Here is a 15,049-nt window from a genome sequence, read left to right as displayed (position 1 = left end):
GAGGCACTGATATGCTTCTCTAGTGAAGAATGCGGCATAAAAAGAGAAATCACCATTTAAAAATAGTTCTGCTCGAGGAAGAAGCTTGGAAAGAGGATTTGTTTTCTCAGCAAACCAGTAACCCAAAGCATACAACAAAATGTGTACAAACCCCGAGAATAAAAGCATCGAGTGTTCAGTGCCTTGGCACACTAACCCAACTGATGTGAGTCCAGCAAAGAGAACTTGGATTTAATTATTTTGATGTGTAGGCTTTTGTACATCTTCTCCCATCATTGCTATCTCTGCTCAAGAGAGTAGGAACCCTAGGAACCTTGGGAACCTCACATTGCAGGGAAGGAGGTACCAAATGGTGCTACATTCCTGATGTGCTGTGGAGACCTTGGATAAAGACACAACCTCATTTAATTTTTTTATTTTTATTTCTTTACCCCCTGATCTTTCCATCCCTGGTCAGATGAGTCAGAAGAACGGAGAGGAAAAGGATTTGACTTTTTTTGAAGGCTACCAGAGTTGTTGCTGGGCTTGTTATTCCCTGTAGAATGTGTGGTAGTGCAGTGATTTCTGGGAACTGTGCAAACCCCTGCGTATGTGCCCTGAGAGCATCGGGAATTGCAACAGCAACCACATCTGGATTATCACAAATAGAGATATCGCATATCTGGGAACCCCAGACAAGTGTTGAGCTGCCTCTAAATTCATCTGGGCAGAATTCCTGCGCTGTTGGAGAAAGCACATCCAGGAAAATCAGACACATGGTAGGCTTCCCACTCACCAGCAGAGCTCGCTGGCCAAAGTCCTAGAAAGCGTGCTGGGAGAGCACAGAAATATCCCTCCCTGATAGAGCCGATTCCGCTCGAGGAGGTGACTCAGGCTGCGAGATCCGAGCCATGTCCCTGCCCGTGGTGTCACCAGCATGGTTTGACCCGTTTATTTCTGCCAGCAAAGCTTTTAACCAGCAGACAGGAGTTAAGGGAGGCTCAAAGGAAGGTCTCCAGGGCTCACTGTGAGTGACAACTCATCCCACAGTCACTGACAGGAGTTGGAGATGCTCCAATGTTTTTTCCTGCGGCGATGGAGAAGGAGCCACACCCCAGCTGGAGGACCCAGGAGAGCCTTCTGGAGAAGATGAACATCCCTGCTCCATGGGGCCGATGCGTCATCAGGGGAAAAGCCAGTACATGGAGTTTATCAGAGCCCATATCTGTGCTCAGGCTCCACCAACAGGGAAAGACAAGCTGAAGGAACCCAGAGAGAGTGAAAAGCTGTTTGAACGTGGCACAGTCTTCTGTAAATCAAGTTTATTTTTGGGTGCAGGACTTGAACTGTCAAAGTTGGGGCTGTGTTTTGTTTTTTACCCTCTCCCATGTGACTCCAGTCCTATATCTGTACTCCATGATTTCGGGTACAAGCAAGAACTTGAATGCTGGCAGATTTTAGGAGCAGTGTGGAAATTTTGTTTCTCAGATGGGAAGATTTAAGGCCTGAGCTTGTCCTCCCAAAAAGCAAGGACATCTCCCAGTGCAGGGTAGAAGCAAGTTTCAGCCATGGGACTTCCATGGGAGATGTATCCAGGTGAAGGGAGACAGGCTGTACTTCAAACTCTTCTGAAGTAGCAGTGAGATCCTCGTGACCTCCCTGTGAGTGGGATCCACCTGCCTTGCACAACAATAAAGGATATGTTTCATCAGCACACTGGAGTCTGAATCTTTTACAGACAGTGTAACACACCCTCAACCTGGGGGGATGGAGCCATAACATGGAAATCTTTGTTTCAAGAGGTGTCACAGCACAGCAACTCAGGAGCACATCTGAGTGTGCAAAACTACTCTGCTGGAGAAGATCAAGGGCTTGGCCACCACCGGGTCAGGAACAGATTTAACTTAAAGCAGGCTTTCTCCCATTTGCAAGAAACATCTATTGCCTGTGCTTCCAAAAGCTCTTGGAGCACAGTCCAGGGAGACTGATGGAAAAACACTATGCAACTAATTGGAAACCCCAGTTGTGTATTTGTTCGCTCACATCTTGTTTGGACAGTGAAGTTTTGTGATTGATTCCACTACTCACTCTCCAAATCCTCAAGCCACTAAGCTCTACAGCAGGACCTGTGGGAGTTACTGCTGCTTCAGACCCACACCACGACCCAGGAGTGGGGCTGCTCAGGGCCCTGGTACCAGCTCTCAGAGTGAGATGGGGGTGGCCATCCTGCTGTAGAGCTGGATGGGGGTGGCCATTTCTCAGGCTGATGCTTTCATTAGTGAGGATTTCTCTGTACTCCTGTCAGAAGTGTAGATCGTGTGGGTGACGCTGGAGGCTTGGCACCCATCGTCTGCTGCGCCTGCTCAGCATCTGTGGGAAAGTGATTCCAAAAGTGATCTCGTGGAAAGTGGCAGCAAAAAATAGCAAACAGAAACCCTGAGCAGTATGGAAGAGACACAGAGCGGGGCTCAGCAGGGACCTGTCCTTTGTGAAGTCTAATATTGTTGGCAAGGTGGGCTCCTGAAATGTTTGACTTAGGTAAAATGGAGCTATTCCCCCTGGGAAAGGGAACTGGCACAATTCTTTAGGGCTATAAGGAGTCTGAATTGTTCCTTTGTGTTCAGAGCAGGCACTTCTAAGGCCTGTGTTTCAGATCAGAGTGAAAACCCCCTGATACATCTCCCTTTATAAGTTGCTTTCATTCATCTGAGACTGCAACATCAACCATGATGAAAATTATACCTTCTTAACTGGGAGGAGGGGGAGCAGGGGGAGAGATGCTGGGCTGATGTGGAGATGCTGTTGAAAAGTTTGTCACAATTGCCAAAAAGTATGATTTATTTTCTTCAGTGATACTTCTGCTTCTTTCTGTCAAATCCAAAATATTCTGTCTGCCTTGCAGCCAACAGGGTCAAACACTGAAAAAAATGAGCTCCCTGGGCTCCCTGAGGAGAGGCTGCTGTATTTAGCTGCTCATCACAGATTAATTCTGTGGTGTGGGTGCAAGGAGGGGCAGCAGGTTCTGCACCCACACTGGGTGCTGAAAGCAGCCCAGCATTCCTGTCTCTGCTTGCCATGGCTCCCACCTGGAGTTTTGCATCCCACTCCATTTCTAGATGCCCAATCAGTATATTGTGGTTTCTGTGTGTGGCAGTAACAACAATATAAATAGAGGGGAGGGGTTTCCAACGTGAGCAGAAAGTTGTGCATGGTAGGTGGATAGAGAATGAAACCACTGCCTGTTTTCACAAGGGAAAAATAAGGATAATTACTGTGGAGGCAATGGTTCTATTGACAGCAGCCTAAAACCATATAAGAAGTGTCACTTTTCAACTGTGTTGCCCAGTAGTCAGCTGAGCACAGAGATCTTTACACCTTTAAGAAATGAGGTTTCCTTCTCCTCCACGGGTTGGAGCAGCTCAAAACCAAACTCAGCCATACCCCAGCTGTAGGACCTGTGAATTGTGGTCTTAACTGCATGACTTCCTGGCCTCCTTGATGGCTTCCATGGGAATAGGATAGGGTGGGTGAGGATGCTTTCAGGGTTGAGTGTACCAGGGAAGTGGCCTGGGAGTGGCTGGTTGGGATGTGACTTCTTTGTTTTCCCATTCCAACAGCTTTTTTTTTTTTTCTCTCCTAGGGACCAGAAGGGAAACCAGGAAAACAGGGGGAAAAGGGCAAGCCTGGCCAGAAGGTAGGAACATCTCCTGTTGAGAATGTCTCCCTGGACAATCCTCTGGGTCTCCTGATCCTTGCTCATCTTTCATGTTTATCTGTAGAAGCAGCTTTGTCCTACACTAAAGTCAGTGCTTTTGTTCTGCAGGGCAGCAAGGGCTACCAGGGGCAGCTTGGAGAGACTGGATCCCCAGGGAAGGAGGGGCCGAAGGGGAACCAAGGCCCTAAAGGATCCCGAGGTACCCTGGGACCTATGGTGAGAAGAGCTCTGCAAATGGTTGAACACAACACGCAGAAACGTGACTGGCAGTGGTGAATGAAGCAGAGAGCCCAGCAGGGGCTTCAGAGCACAGAAAGGGGAATGCTGTTGGATTGGTTTAATTGGCCAAAAGAGCTTAAGTTGCTCTGAGCAGCACAGAAGAGACTCCACAGAGGTGGTTGGGTTGGTGCCCCGTGAGCCCAGCTCACGTTGCACCACGGTGGTTTTTCACAACTCCCCAGATGGGCTGAAATAGCTGAAATATTGGGGATTTTTCCTGAGCTGAGTGAGCTGATAAGCTATTTTTTGCTAAGATCTTTCCCTTTGAGACTGCACACTCATGGCAAGAGCTGCTTCCAAGTCGAACTCTGTTAATACAAGGAACTCTGCCTTGGACTTCTGCCCTGTTTCTACACCCACTCCTGATCTACTTATCTAAAACACTTGGAGCAAGAAGAAATATAGCATGGGAAAGGGTTTGAGCTGGGGACTGAAGGTGAGGCTTTCAGAGAGAATAGTAATAATACAGCAGAGAGAGAAGAAAGTTAATTTGCTTTAGGCACATGAGAAAAATGCCTTGGGACAGCAGCAGTAAGTAAAAGTAACCCTCATGCAATGCAGGCTGGTAAGGAAACTTCTTGCACTCTGGTAGAACTTAGTGAAATAGCAGGAGTTATTTATGAAGCAGGAGTCAGGGTGGTGTTTCAGAGCAGTAGCAAATGAGTGATGGAGTGATGGTTCTGCTGATAGTGTTTCCCTGCACTAAAAATTATGGGCTCACCATATTTCCTCACTTAATATTCTTTGGCAAAGCCTCCATGGATTATTTCACAAGGAAGCAAAGAAACATCTGAACAGCAGCCTATTGGGCTGGACACTTCTCTGTCATGTGTAAAGGGCTTCCATCCACACTAAATGGGATTATATGGAAAGTCTGTGGCTCACTTAAATGGGATGATCTGATTTAAACCCTTTTGTTCAATCTGCTAAAGGTGTGATAAACAGCTCATGCAGTGCCCCCATCACAGTGCAGAAAACTCACTTCTTGGCTTCAGAACCCACACTGGAAGGCTTGCTCCCAACAGTTTAGGATTAGGTCGTGCATGAGTGAGGCCTCACTGGTGGACTTCCTAGCACAACACTAGTTTGGATATAGAGATGTTCTGAAGGGCAGATGAAGAGCACACAAATGCAGACATTTCTGGTAGCAAATCTGAATGAGGTGGAGAACCTATTGCTGCAGGCTGGCAAAGGCATAGAACAGACTCCTGACCTCCCTCTCCATGTGTAAGAGGTTAAAGCCAAGCAAGAGCCCTACAGGTGGCTGCAGCAGAGCTCACAGGTGGCCAGGAGGAGGGGCTGCCACACTCCCACCTGGTGCTGAGCTTTGCTTTGCATAGCCCAGTGCATCCTCTTCTCATGGGGTGACACCACGGGCTGCTCTCACAGTTCCTCTGTGCTTGCCTCTCCAGGGAGCTCCAGGAAGGATGGGTGCTCAAGGGGACCCAGGCTTAAAGGGCTACCAGGTAAGGGTTTTATTTTCATCTTCCAGCTTTTATCTGTTCTCAAATGCAACAAAGTGGTCACTCCAGGATGTAAGTTGTTCTTAAACTATGATTTATTTCTGATCTCGAGTTTAGTTCTTTGTCTAGTCTCCATTTACACCATCATGGCTTATCCACATGCATTTGGTCCATCTCTGCCACAACCCATGTGTCCCTCTGAAGCTGGGATGCACCACACAGGGTTTGTGAGACCTGGCAGGGAACCAGGGAGGACTTTCAGTCCAACAGCTCTTTCCTGCCTCCTCACATGCTGTCTGCTCTCCACAGGGACATGCAGGACCACCGGGGCCAATTGGACCACCAGGGCCAAAGGGGGAAAAGGTAAGTTCAGGGAGTTTAGCTATCTCATCTCCCCTTGGTGTGGAAGCTGAGCTGGCATAGAGATGATTGTCCTGCTGCCATAATTCCTGTGCATCCATGCTCTCCTCTCCCTACAGCAGAGGTGCCTCCTCAACTGCACAGTCACCAATGTAACCCCTACAAAAAGCTACTAAATATACAGCTTTACTTCTGCAAATCAGTGCCAGGACACCCATGCCACTAGCAGGTGCTTTCCAGACACTACATGCCCTTGTGCTGGAGGCTGAACCTCCCAGTATGTGTTCTGGGGGCACGTTTTTCCTGCACCCACAAAAATTTAGCTCAACCCCCAAGACAAAAGAAATCAGACTTAGTAGGTTTCTGTGATCAGGTCAGAATCACAGCCTGCACAAACGAGCTGATGTTCAGCACACTGCCATGTCTGTGCTGAAATCAGCCACCAGCATTTCTCCTCATCACCTGCCACCCCCTCGCCTCGCTCGTCCCCCACCCCTTGACGAGCCCCCTCGTTGCAGCTGCCCTGACTCAGAGCCACGGTGGCTTTCCCCTGGTGTTTCCCACTTTTGCTGAGTCAGCAGAGCCATAACCAGTTCAGGCTGGAGCAGTGACTCACCCTCTAATGGTTTCCTGTCGGAGCTGGGAGCTGGACGGCCCAGCTGGCGTTGGCTGCTCACAGAGCTGATGGAACCCCTCACGTGCCTTCAGCAGCGATGCTCCCTCCCTCCTGAGGTCTCCCTGGAGAAAGCTTCAGGGAGAACTCATTGTGACCTTCCAGTACTTAAAGGAGGCTCATCAAAAAGTAGGGAGCAACTTCCTACACAGACAAATAGCGATAGGACAAGGGGGAACAGTTCTAAACTAAAAGAGGAGAGATATAGGTTAGAGGTTAGGAAGTTCTTTACTCAGAGGATGGTGAGGCCCTGGCACAGGTTGCCCAGAGAAGCTGTGGCTGCCCCATCCCTGGAAGTGCTCAAGGCCAGGTTGGATGGAGCTTGGAGCAACCTGGGATAGTGGAAGGTGTCCCTGCTCACGGCAGGGGGGTGGAACAAGATGAGTTTTAAGGTCCCTTCCAGCACAAACCATTCTCCCTATGATTCTCCCTTGGTGTGGGAAGGGAAGTGATGGTGATGCAGACTAGTCAGTCATGAGGTCCCCATGAAGAGGAGAGATGTGTGAACTCTTTTTGTTCATTTTCTACTCCCCATCACCAAGAGAGTGTTCAGCCTTGCCTCTGGCACACAGTGGGAGTGCAGCTGTAGCGCAGGCAGGAGCTTCATCCCTTATAAAATGATTTTATAAGGGCTTGTCTTTGCTGGGGCTTTGAATGCACCCTTTCAAGCTCAGGCTCCTGCTGTCAGGACACCCTGTTCACACCATGCTCTGCCTGGAGACTCCCTGTGCAGCAGCAAACCCCTGTGCTGGTGGCTGAGAGTGGGGCAGGGTGAACCCTTGTGCTCCACTAACATATTCACATGCCTCAGAAATTTTGCTTTGGGGAGGAACAGTGGTCATGCTGCTTTTTCTCTCATTTCCTGCTGCTGAGACACATCCGTGGAGGAACAGCTGGTGATGTTCCTGCTGCTCTGCACCTCCATCACTGCCTTGCTGAACTTCCTCTCCACCCCCAGCCTTTCTAACTCTGCCCTATCCACCTCCCAGGCTGCACCTCTTGCTCTTCCAGACTTCAGCAGCATTCCTCCTCAGGTGTATCCCACTCAGTGGCCGTGTGGGGAGTGGCAAGTGTTAGCCAAGCACAACCAGCCCTGGATAATAATGCAAGAGCTCGTGACCAGGCACATTTGTCAGCTGAGAGCCTGCCCAGAGGTTTCGCACAGCCCCACTGTTGAATTTTGAGCATCCTGGCAAAAAGTTGTGAGTTGTCACTACCAAAAGCAAAGTCAGTCATTGACCCTGCAGCAGAAGGAATAAGGCATGTGCAGATACATATCTCTGTTGCTTAAATTGCAGCTGTTGCTTTATTTGAAAACTTTAAAGTTGCCATCGTGAAAGCTCCCATAATTTCAGTTGGAAATGATCCCCAAATTATTAATCTGAAGCGCTCAATGAAGCACTCAAGATATTTCTGCAAATGGACACTAAGAGCACTCCCTGAGTGGATCTGATGCCAACAGAGCGCAGCAGTGTTATGATAAATGAATTCTACATGCAAGTGTCCAAGTTGAAGCCTCACAAGGGCACTAAAACATCTAATGCATCCTGCTGAGAGCAGTCAGCTCTGTTAATGGCCCCTGACAGCTGGATCTCACTCATGTCTCCCTGGAAGGCCAGCAGGTCTGCTGACACCTTGCTGGGCAGCAGAAGGAGATGCTGAGTGAGGAGAGCACAACATGGTGTGCTGAGCCTCTAGCACTGCTTCCTGCACCATCCAGGTGCTCCACGAAAGTCTTGCATCTAAGTTTTTCTATCCATCCTCCCTTATCTCCTAAGAGTTGCTTGGATCCTAGCCTAAGGATAGACAGATTCCTTCCCTCCAGGCATCTGTAACCTCTCCCACACGTGTGAACACAGAAATGGAAGCCTAAATCTAAGAAATTAAGAGAAAATGGAAATGGGACCGCGAGTGCTCTGTGAGCTTTAAGCAACTTGGTAAAAGGAGCTGTGCTGAAGGAGGATATGTAACGATGGGGAAGGTCTTCCCTTCTCCAGAGAAGAAAGCAGCTTGGTGAGAGGCATTGCTGTGGAATTCAGCTCCCCTGGCCATACCAGGCAGCTACTCTGCCACATTTAATACATTTGCAGCTCCTCAAAGAGGCCTTGCTCGGAGCAGACGCCTGCACTTGGCAGCTGCTTAAAGCAGTCCAGATGGGATCCTTTTAAAAATTACAAACTGGTGTATCTCACTTTGGGACAGGAGCCAACAACAACAAGCCTTCCCTTCTTCTCCATGCATTTTCCATTTGTATCCCAACATGTTTACTTTGCTGCCCTTTACTCTAACTTTTTTTCACTGCAACTTTCTGAAGAATTAGTGCAGACCTTTCATCTCCCTCTCGAGCAGCTGAGGCATCAGGAAGCTCTGGAGGAGCTCAGTTTTGCAGTCCTAGAGCTGACCAGGCTGCAGGATTTTCTCAGGCAGAAGGCAAGGACAAGATGGCAATTAGCCTCAAGGGGGCCCAGAGCCACAACTCAGCTTTGGGGAGAAAGTCTGTGAGTCTTGATGCTCTTCAAGGGTCCCCAGAATTATGAGCTTTCTTTGAGTTCATCACGCTCATCTCAGCTTCCAAATGGCAAAGGTGTTCACATCCTGTTTGGGAAGAAGGAATCAGTGCCAAGATTTCTGCACAGTAACACACACACACACACTAGGATTTTTTTTTTCCCCGAGAGTTGAGAAATAGAGGCTTTGTTTCCCTTCTAGCCAACATTCCTTTGATAGTGGCTAGAAAGCAAACCAGTTGCCAGGTATTCTGCTTCTGACTTCAGGCAGCAAGTTCAGTAGCACTGGAAACCATCAGCAGAGCCTGTGAGGCTTTACTTTCCATCCTCTCCTCCTTGCCACCCAAATTTCTCCATCCACATTGCTCAGTACTGTATTTTCAAGCTCTCCTGGCACAGTTTCTCTCTCTATATATATTCCTACTGCCGTGGCTCCCCGAAATCCCAGATAAGGAGATTGGAGCTCCCCACCTAGCACACAATCTCTTAGGGACATAACCAGTGGGTCTCTATGAACTCCTGGCAAAGTTCATCCAACAGGTCACAGCAGCAGAGAGAGGAAATGCCACTGTCATCAAGCACATAATGGAGGGAGATGCACTGAGCTCTCTTCTACCTGTTGAGGTGCAAACTGCAAGAGATTTTGCCAAATCCTGAGCCTCGTTCAACAAAGCTGTGAATGGCAATACAGGTGCTCAGCCCATGAGAAGTCAGTGTGTGTCAGTGTGTCTCTCCCAGTGGTGGCACAGCCCTGATTCCAAGCTGTGACCCAGTTCCCACAGAAAAGAAGCTGTTGTCTCCACCAGTATTGTCTTCTCCCAGAGGCAGGATCATCAAGACATTTCCCAAGCATCCTTACTACCAGCAGCTGCAACTCAAACAGGAAAATAACCCAGGGAGAACATCAAAAAGAATGGTAAATACACCAGAGAGGGTTGGTGCAATCACTGAGAATTACAGAAGTCTGTGGAAAACTTGGCACTGCAATGTCTGGAGATTTGGATGTTCAAGGCTCTAGGAGCACCCCAAGCACACCAAATACAGCAGCTTCTGTGACAGAACCCCCCAGACCCTCTCTGTCCAGTAGCTGCAGCATCAATGAGTTCTGAGGCATGTTCATCCTGAGGAGCCAAAATGCCAGAGACTCTTATGCAGAGGAGTCAAAAACTGGAGGAGCTGGAATGCAGTGGTCTTCCATGGGGAGCAAAGAAACAGCCATCTCTGAGCTGGACTCCAGAGAAAACAGGACATCGTGACCCTGAGTGACTTATACACAGAATTTGAAAGGATAATGTCTCTGTTAAGTCTTAAGGGATCTCTCTGTGGATGTTTTAGAGAGACCTCAGCTATAAATAATCCGGGTGATTTTATCTCCCAGCCAAACCATGAGCTCTGAGCTTGTGCTGTGGAGCATCCCATCAAGGAGAGGAGTGTGGAAGGGACCAACCCTCTCACCTGGCTGATTGTAAGACAATCCCACAGCAGTGGCAGACAACCCATGCAGACCACCCATGTTCCCACGATAGCCCAGGCAGCACTCAACAAGGGTGGGGAAATGCTTGATTAAAGAGTTTGGTTGGGCTGTCAGCAACAAAATTCAGAGGCAGGGAGCTATTTCCCATGTTGTCGTAATTACATCCTTGCTTAGTTTTAGGAATTGTTAAAAATAACCCTTTGCACCTGGTTCCTTGTGTGTGGGGGGGTTAGACCAGGCAGAAACAACCACCAGAAACCAGGAAAGCAATGAGAGGACTCAGTGTATTCCAGGCTGCGAAACAAACAACCAAAAAAATTGTTTAGTCTTTCTTTGGATGAAAAATGAGTAAATTCAACAGAGGCTTTGACTTACGAGCCCATGATACAGGAGGACTGGATCAGGACAGAAACATCTGCTGTAAAATCTGCTGTCTGTATTAATATTAACATTTTTATTCACAGGGAGAACAAGGTGATGACGGGAAGGTAGAAGGCCCACAGGGACCACCTGGAGACAGAGTAAGATATTAAATCCCTTCTCTAAACAATCCCGGCCTGATTTTTGTGGGTGGATTATTTGGGTTGCTTCCTTGCTTGTAGAACATGCACAAGCCATTGAGATACTGCAGATGAGGGGTTGTTTACATCCACCTTAAGTCTTTGTCCTGCTGTTGTAGGGCCCTGTTGGTGACAGAGGCGATCGAGGGGAGCCTGGAGACCCTGGTTATCCTGTGAGTCTTATTCCAAATGCATGATTGAGGCATATTTATCTTGGGGAAGTGCTTCCAGCCCACACCAGCCCACAGAACTGCCCAGCAGTCACAATTCATAACTCACCATTGTCCCAGGTCATCTGTGATTCGGACAAGGAGTAAATCAGTTGTCTTTACCTAAAGCAGTAAAAATTTTGCTGAAGGCAAATGTAGGCCCTGCAGGTCACCCTGCCATGCACCTGCCTGAGCACAGGAGGCTGAAAGAATGAGCAGGACCATCTCAGCAAAGGTCTCTGTGATTGCTGAGGAGATCCCCCGGGGAAGGTGTGCACAAGAGAGGTCATGTCAGTGCTGGACAAAATTAAAGACTAATATGCCCATGGCTGTAGATTCTTCCATGGGAAGATCTCTGTTAACTTGGAGGTTGGAAGCTTCCAAAATCTTACTGGGATTTCTCTCAAAAGCAAGACCAGGGTTATGAATTATTTCATAACTCTTTGTGGGACATTTCCGTTTTCCTTTCTCACTGCCACAAAATTACCCAAGAACAAAGACGTCTTCCCTCTCTGTTTTTTATTTAAGGGTCAAGAAGGGCTTGATGGAGAAAGAGGAAAACCTGGACAGCAAGGCTTACCTGTAAGAGATGCTGCTTTATTGTAAGCTCCCCAATGCCCCATGTCTGTGAGAAACAGATGCACAAAGGAAGGCAGGTGGGAAGGGCTGCAGCGAGGAGTGTGTGGTGAGCTGTGAAATGCAAATGTGGGCACTTCCACAAGCCAAGCCTATTGAAATGGGCATTCTGAGCCACATTTGAGACTAATGGTGAAACAGGGAGCGCCCCCAGTAGTGCCTGTCTCCAAAACTGTCTTTTCTGAATGGTCCACGAGGATCACTAGGAATCTTAGGGGATGGGTGGTGGGAGATGACAACAGCAGTGGAAGAGTCTGCTTGGAAATGATCCATTTGACATGCTGATGGTCCAGTGTGAGGAGAGACCATATTATTCTGCCTGCATGGTGTTTCCTCTCAGACCACTGAAAGACTTCATGAAAGACTAAATTAAATCCAAATTTAAGGGAAGGACTCTTTATTCCCTTGCTATATACTGTAGCATCTGATTTTTATATGTGACTATTGCAACTGTGAGTGCAGCAGCACATTGAATGCAGTTTGTATTGGAAAATAAATTTGAATCAATTCCCACTTTTTATAAGGCCACTGGGAGGAACAGATTCTATTTTGGGGTGAAGTCTTAATGCTTTGTTATATGGCCTAGGAATGAGTAGAGCTGCTGCATTCCCCACTAGATGTAGTTTATTTTGGGGAGTGATATCCCCTCAGATGTCAGTGATTCAGATGGCAGCAGGAGATTTGGATTATCCTTGGTAAAGACCCATTAGAAATACGTGGCTCAAAAACAAGCTGAAGAAGGAGAGCTCTGCACTGAGTCCTTCCTTACCATTTATTTCTTCGATGTTAGTCCAGAAATTGCCACTGACACAAATACACAAGACAACCCAAACCTGGACAGCCAGGAGAAAAGATGGAGATGGATGTGATGAGGAAGAGACCAGTAAGAGAGCAGTGAAATACTCTCTCTGCTTTGCTCCTCCATAGGCAGCTCTCTAACACCTGATATCCAGGTGAAACCAAGGAAGGGGCTGCAGCAGACCCACACTGACAATGCAGTCACTGTGTAAACTACTCATTCTGCACACAGTTTCTGCACACAGGCTGCTTCCTGCCCACTTCTCAGCACTGTTCTCCAGCCACCATCTGGAATTTGGTGAATGATTTCCGCAAATACAAGTACCACCCAAGTGAGGGGTAGACTTGCCTCTTCTCCAATTGACACCCTGTTAAATGCTCTCTGGAGACAATTCCTTTCTCCTTTTTCCCCAGGGGCCTGTCTGAGCACAGGCTGTTCCCCTGAATTGTTTCCATACAGTCAGTGTTGTTAGGGCACAAAAAATGCTGTTCTTTGTACTTCGTGCAAGATACTGCCAGAAGAGAATTTTAAGCAGATTTTTCTTGCTTATGTTTTGTAGGGGGATCCTGGATCACCAGGCAAGCCAGGAGCAAAGGGATCCAAAGGTGATGTGGTAGGTTTCAGCAGGGTGGATTTATAGTGTCTCAAGTTTAAAGAAAGTGTCTAATTAAGAGGACTCTCATGTGTGATTTTTCCCATGGTCTGTGCCTTGAAAGGCTGTGGAGAACCTCGTGGGAGGGCTGTAAACATGTGTTTGGGTGTCCAAGCCCAATGGTTTGTTGGCTTTGTGGAGCTGGAGAAGACCAAGACAATTACAGCCCCAGCATGATGGGTGACTCCTGGGCAGGTCTTTGGTCCCTGCCATGGGCTGTGTCTCTTTCCCATGCCCCAGCTCGTGGTGCTTCCAGCCACAACTGGCTCGTCTGTCCCAAAGGAGGTCTGAGCCAGGCAAGAGCCTCTCTCTTTCACTTGAACCATAAACTTTTCTGGCGTGAAACCTTCCGGGTTTGGAGTCCATTATCCATGCACTTATGTTTCTTGGAAGAGCCCCTCCAGCTTCTTGTCCTTATTGAGCAAGAAAACACAACACACATGGGTCCTTCGGGGTTCATTGGGGCACCTCATACCTGCTCCTACCTCCACATCTGGCTGTAATGAAGCTTGCTAATTATTCTCACAGATTAGGGACTTTATTTGCTGAAACATAAATATGTGAACTCAATACTCAGCAAATTCCTGCTCTCTCTTGGCAGATGTCAGGATTTTTAGCCTGACCCTGTTGGGGTAATGCCAGAAGATAGTTTCAGGTCTTTTTGGCAAACAGCATACCAGGTGATAAGATAAATAAATTCTGCCCATCGATGGACAATCTGGAACTGCCTTTGGGCCTAATGAATAGCAGGGAAAGCACCCCCAGGAATATTTCTTTCAGGACCAGGCCTGCCTGGTCCTCTGCAGATGGAGAAACAATGCACAGAAAATGAGTTCTTTGATTTAAAAGTGCTTTAGTACATGACCTCACTGAGGGAGCCCTGGTGAAGGTGGTGAGGCTGAGTTTTCCATTCATACTGCAGAAATTAATCCTTTTTACGGCTAATAAACCTCAGGAGTATTTCTTTTATGCCTTTATCCACAAAACAGCATTGCAAATTTCAGAACCCATTTTCATTTCCATTAACTTTCCAAAGCACAGGAGGCTACCTCTCAGAGAGAAGCTCCCCCTGAATGCCCCCAGAAGACTCTCCAGGTCCTGGGTTCAGCACCACACTCTCAATGAACCGATGGAGGACTCAGGTTTTTAAGCATCTTGTTCTAATGTTTGCCAGTGTACTGAGTCCTCCCTCGAGTTCATCCTGCTTTATTTGTCCTCATCTGCTCTGTATTAGGAAAAATGTAGGTCCTTGCCTCCTAGCTATTCATTCCTGCCCTAGAACTCTCAGGACATACGAAGAATCACTTGTAATAAAACTAAATAGCAGTTCATTCCCCAGCGCTGGAGCAACTGACTTTATAAATCTCCTTTTTTTTTATAAAACTCTTTCCAGTCATTATCCAAAAGCACACCCTGAAGTCAGGCTCAAACGTGGAGTTGTGCTAGAACTGCTGCAGTCTTAGATGCCTTTTCTTTTTTTTTTGCTTGCAGGGTCAAAAAGGAAAGCAAGGAGCACGGGGCAGTGCAGGGAGCAGAGGCTCACCGGTAGGTGAAAATTCAACTTTCTGCCCCAGGAAATGCTGTCTGGGAGCTCCATCTCTAACACCTCTGTGATTTCAGGGCATCCTTGGGCTACCAGGTCCTCGAGGAGTGGTGGGAAGGCAGGGTCAAGAGGGAGCCCCTGGAGTGGACGGAGTGCCCGGGAAGGACGGTGTGCCCGGAATCCTGGTGAGTTCCAATTAC

General features: G+C 47.9%; 1 protein-coding gene across 1 annotated transcript in view; it reads left to right on the top strand.

The window, feature by feature from the left end:
• COL27A1 (collagen type XXVII alpha 1 chain) overlaps window positions 1-15,049 on the top strand; it is a 145,185-nt gene that overhangs the window by 120,142 nt on the left and 9,994 nt on the right. Inside the window, exons 38-47 of the mRNA XM_018074444.2 lie at window positions 3,620-3,673; window positions 3,803-3,910; window positions 5,386-5,439; window positions 5,746-5,799; window positions 10,915-10,971; window positions 11,130-11,183; window positions 11,748-11,801; window positions 13,214-13,267; window positions 14,798-14,851; window positions 14,927-15,034. Of these exons, the coding sequence (XP_017929933.1) occupies window positions 3,620-3,673; window positions 3,803-3,910; window positions 5,386-5,439; window positions 5,746-5,799; window positions 10,915-10,971; window positions 11,130-11,183; window positions 11,748-11,801; window positions 13,214-13,267; window positions 14,798-14,851; window positions 14,927-15,034 (651 nt within the window). The remainder of the gene's footprint in view (window positions 1-3,619; window positions 3,674-3,802; window positions 3,911-5,385; window positions 5,440-5,745; window positions 5,800-10,914; window positions 10,972-11,129; window positions 11,184-11,747; window positions 11,802-13,213; window positions 13,268-14,797; window positions 14,852-14,926; window positions 15,035-15,049) is intronic.

Source organism: Manacus vitellinus, unplaced genomic scaffold (assembly GCF_001715985.3).
Source record: "Manacus vitellinus isolate BGI_N305 unplaced genomic scaffold, ASM171598v3 scaffold_27_pilon, whole genome shotgun sequence".
NCBI lineage: Eukaryota > Metazoa > Chordata > Aves > Passeriformes > Pipridae > Manacus > Manacus vitellinus.
The sequence above is the reverse complement of the archived record's forward strand: the minus strand, read 5'-3'. Positions and strand labels throughout refer to the sequence as shown.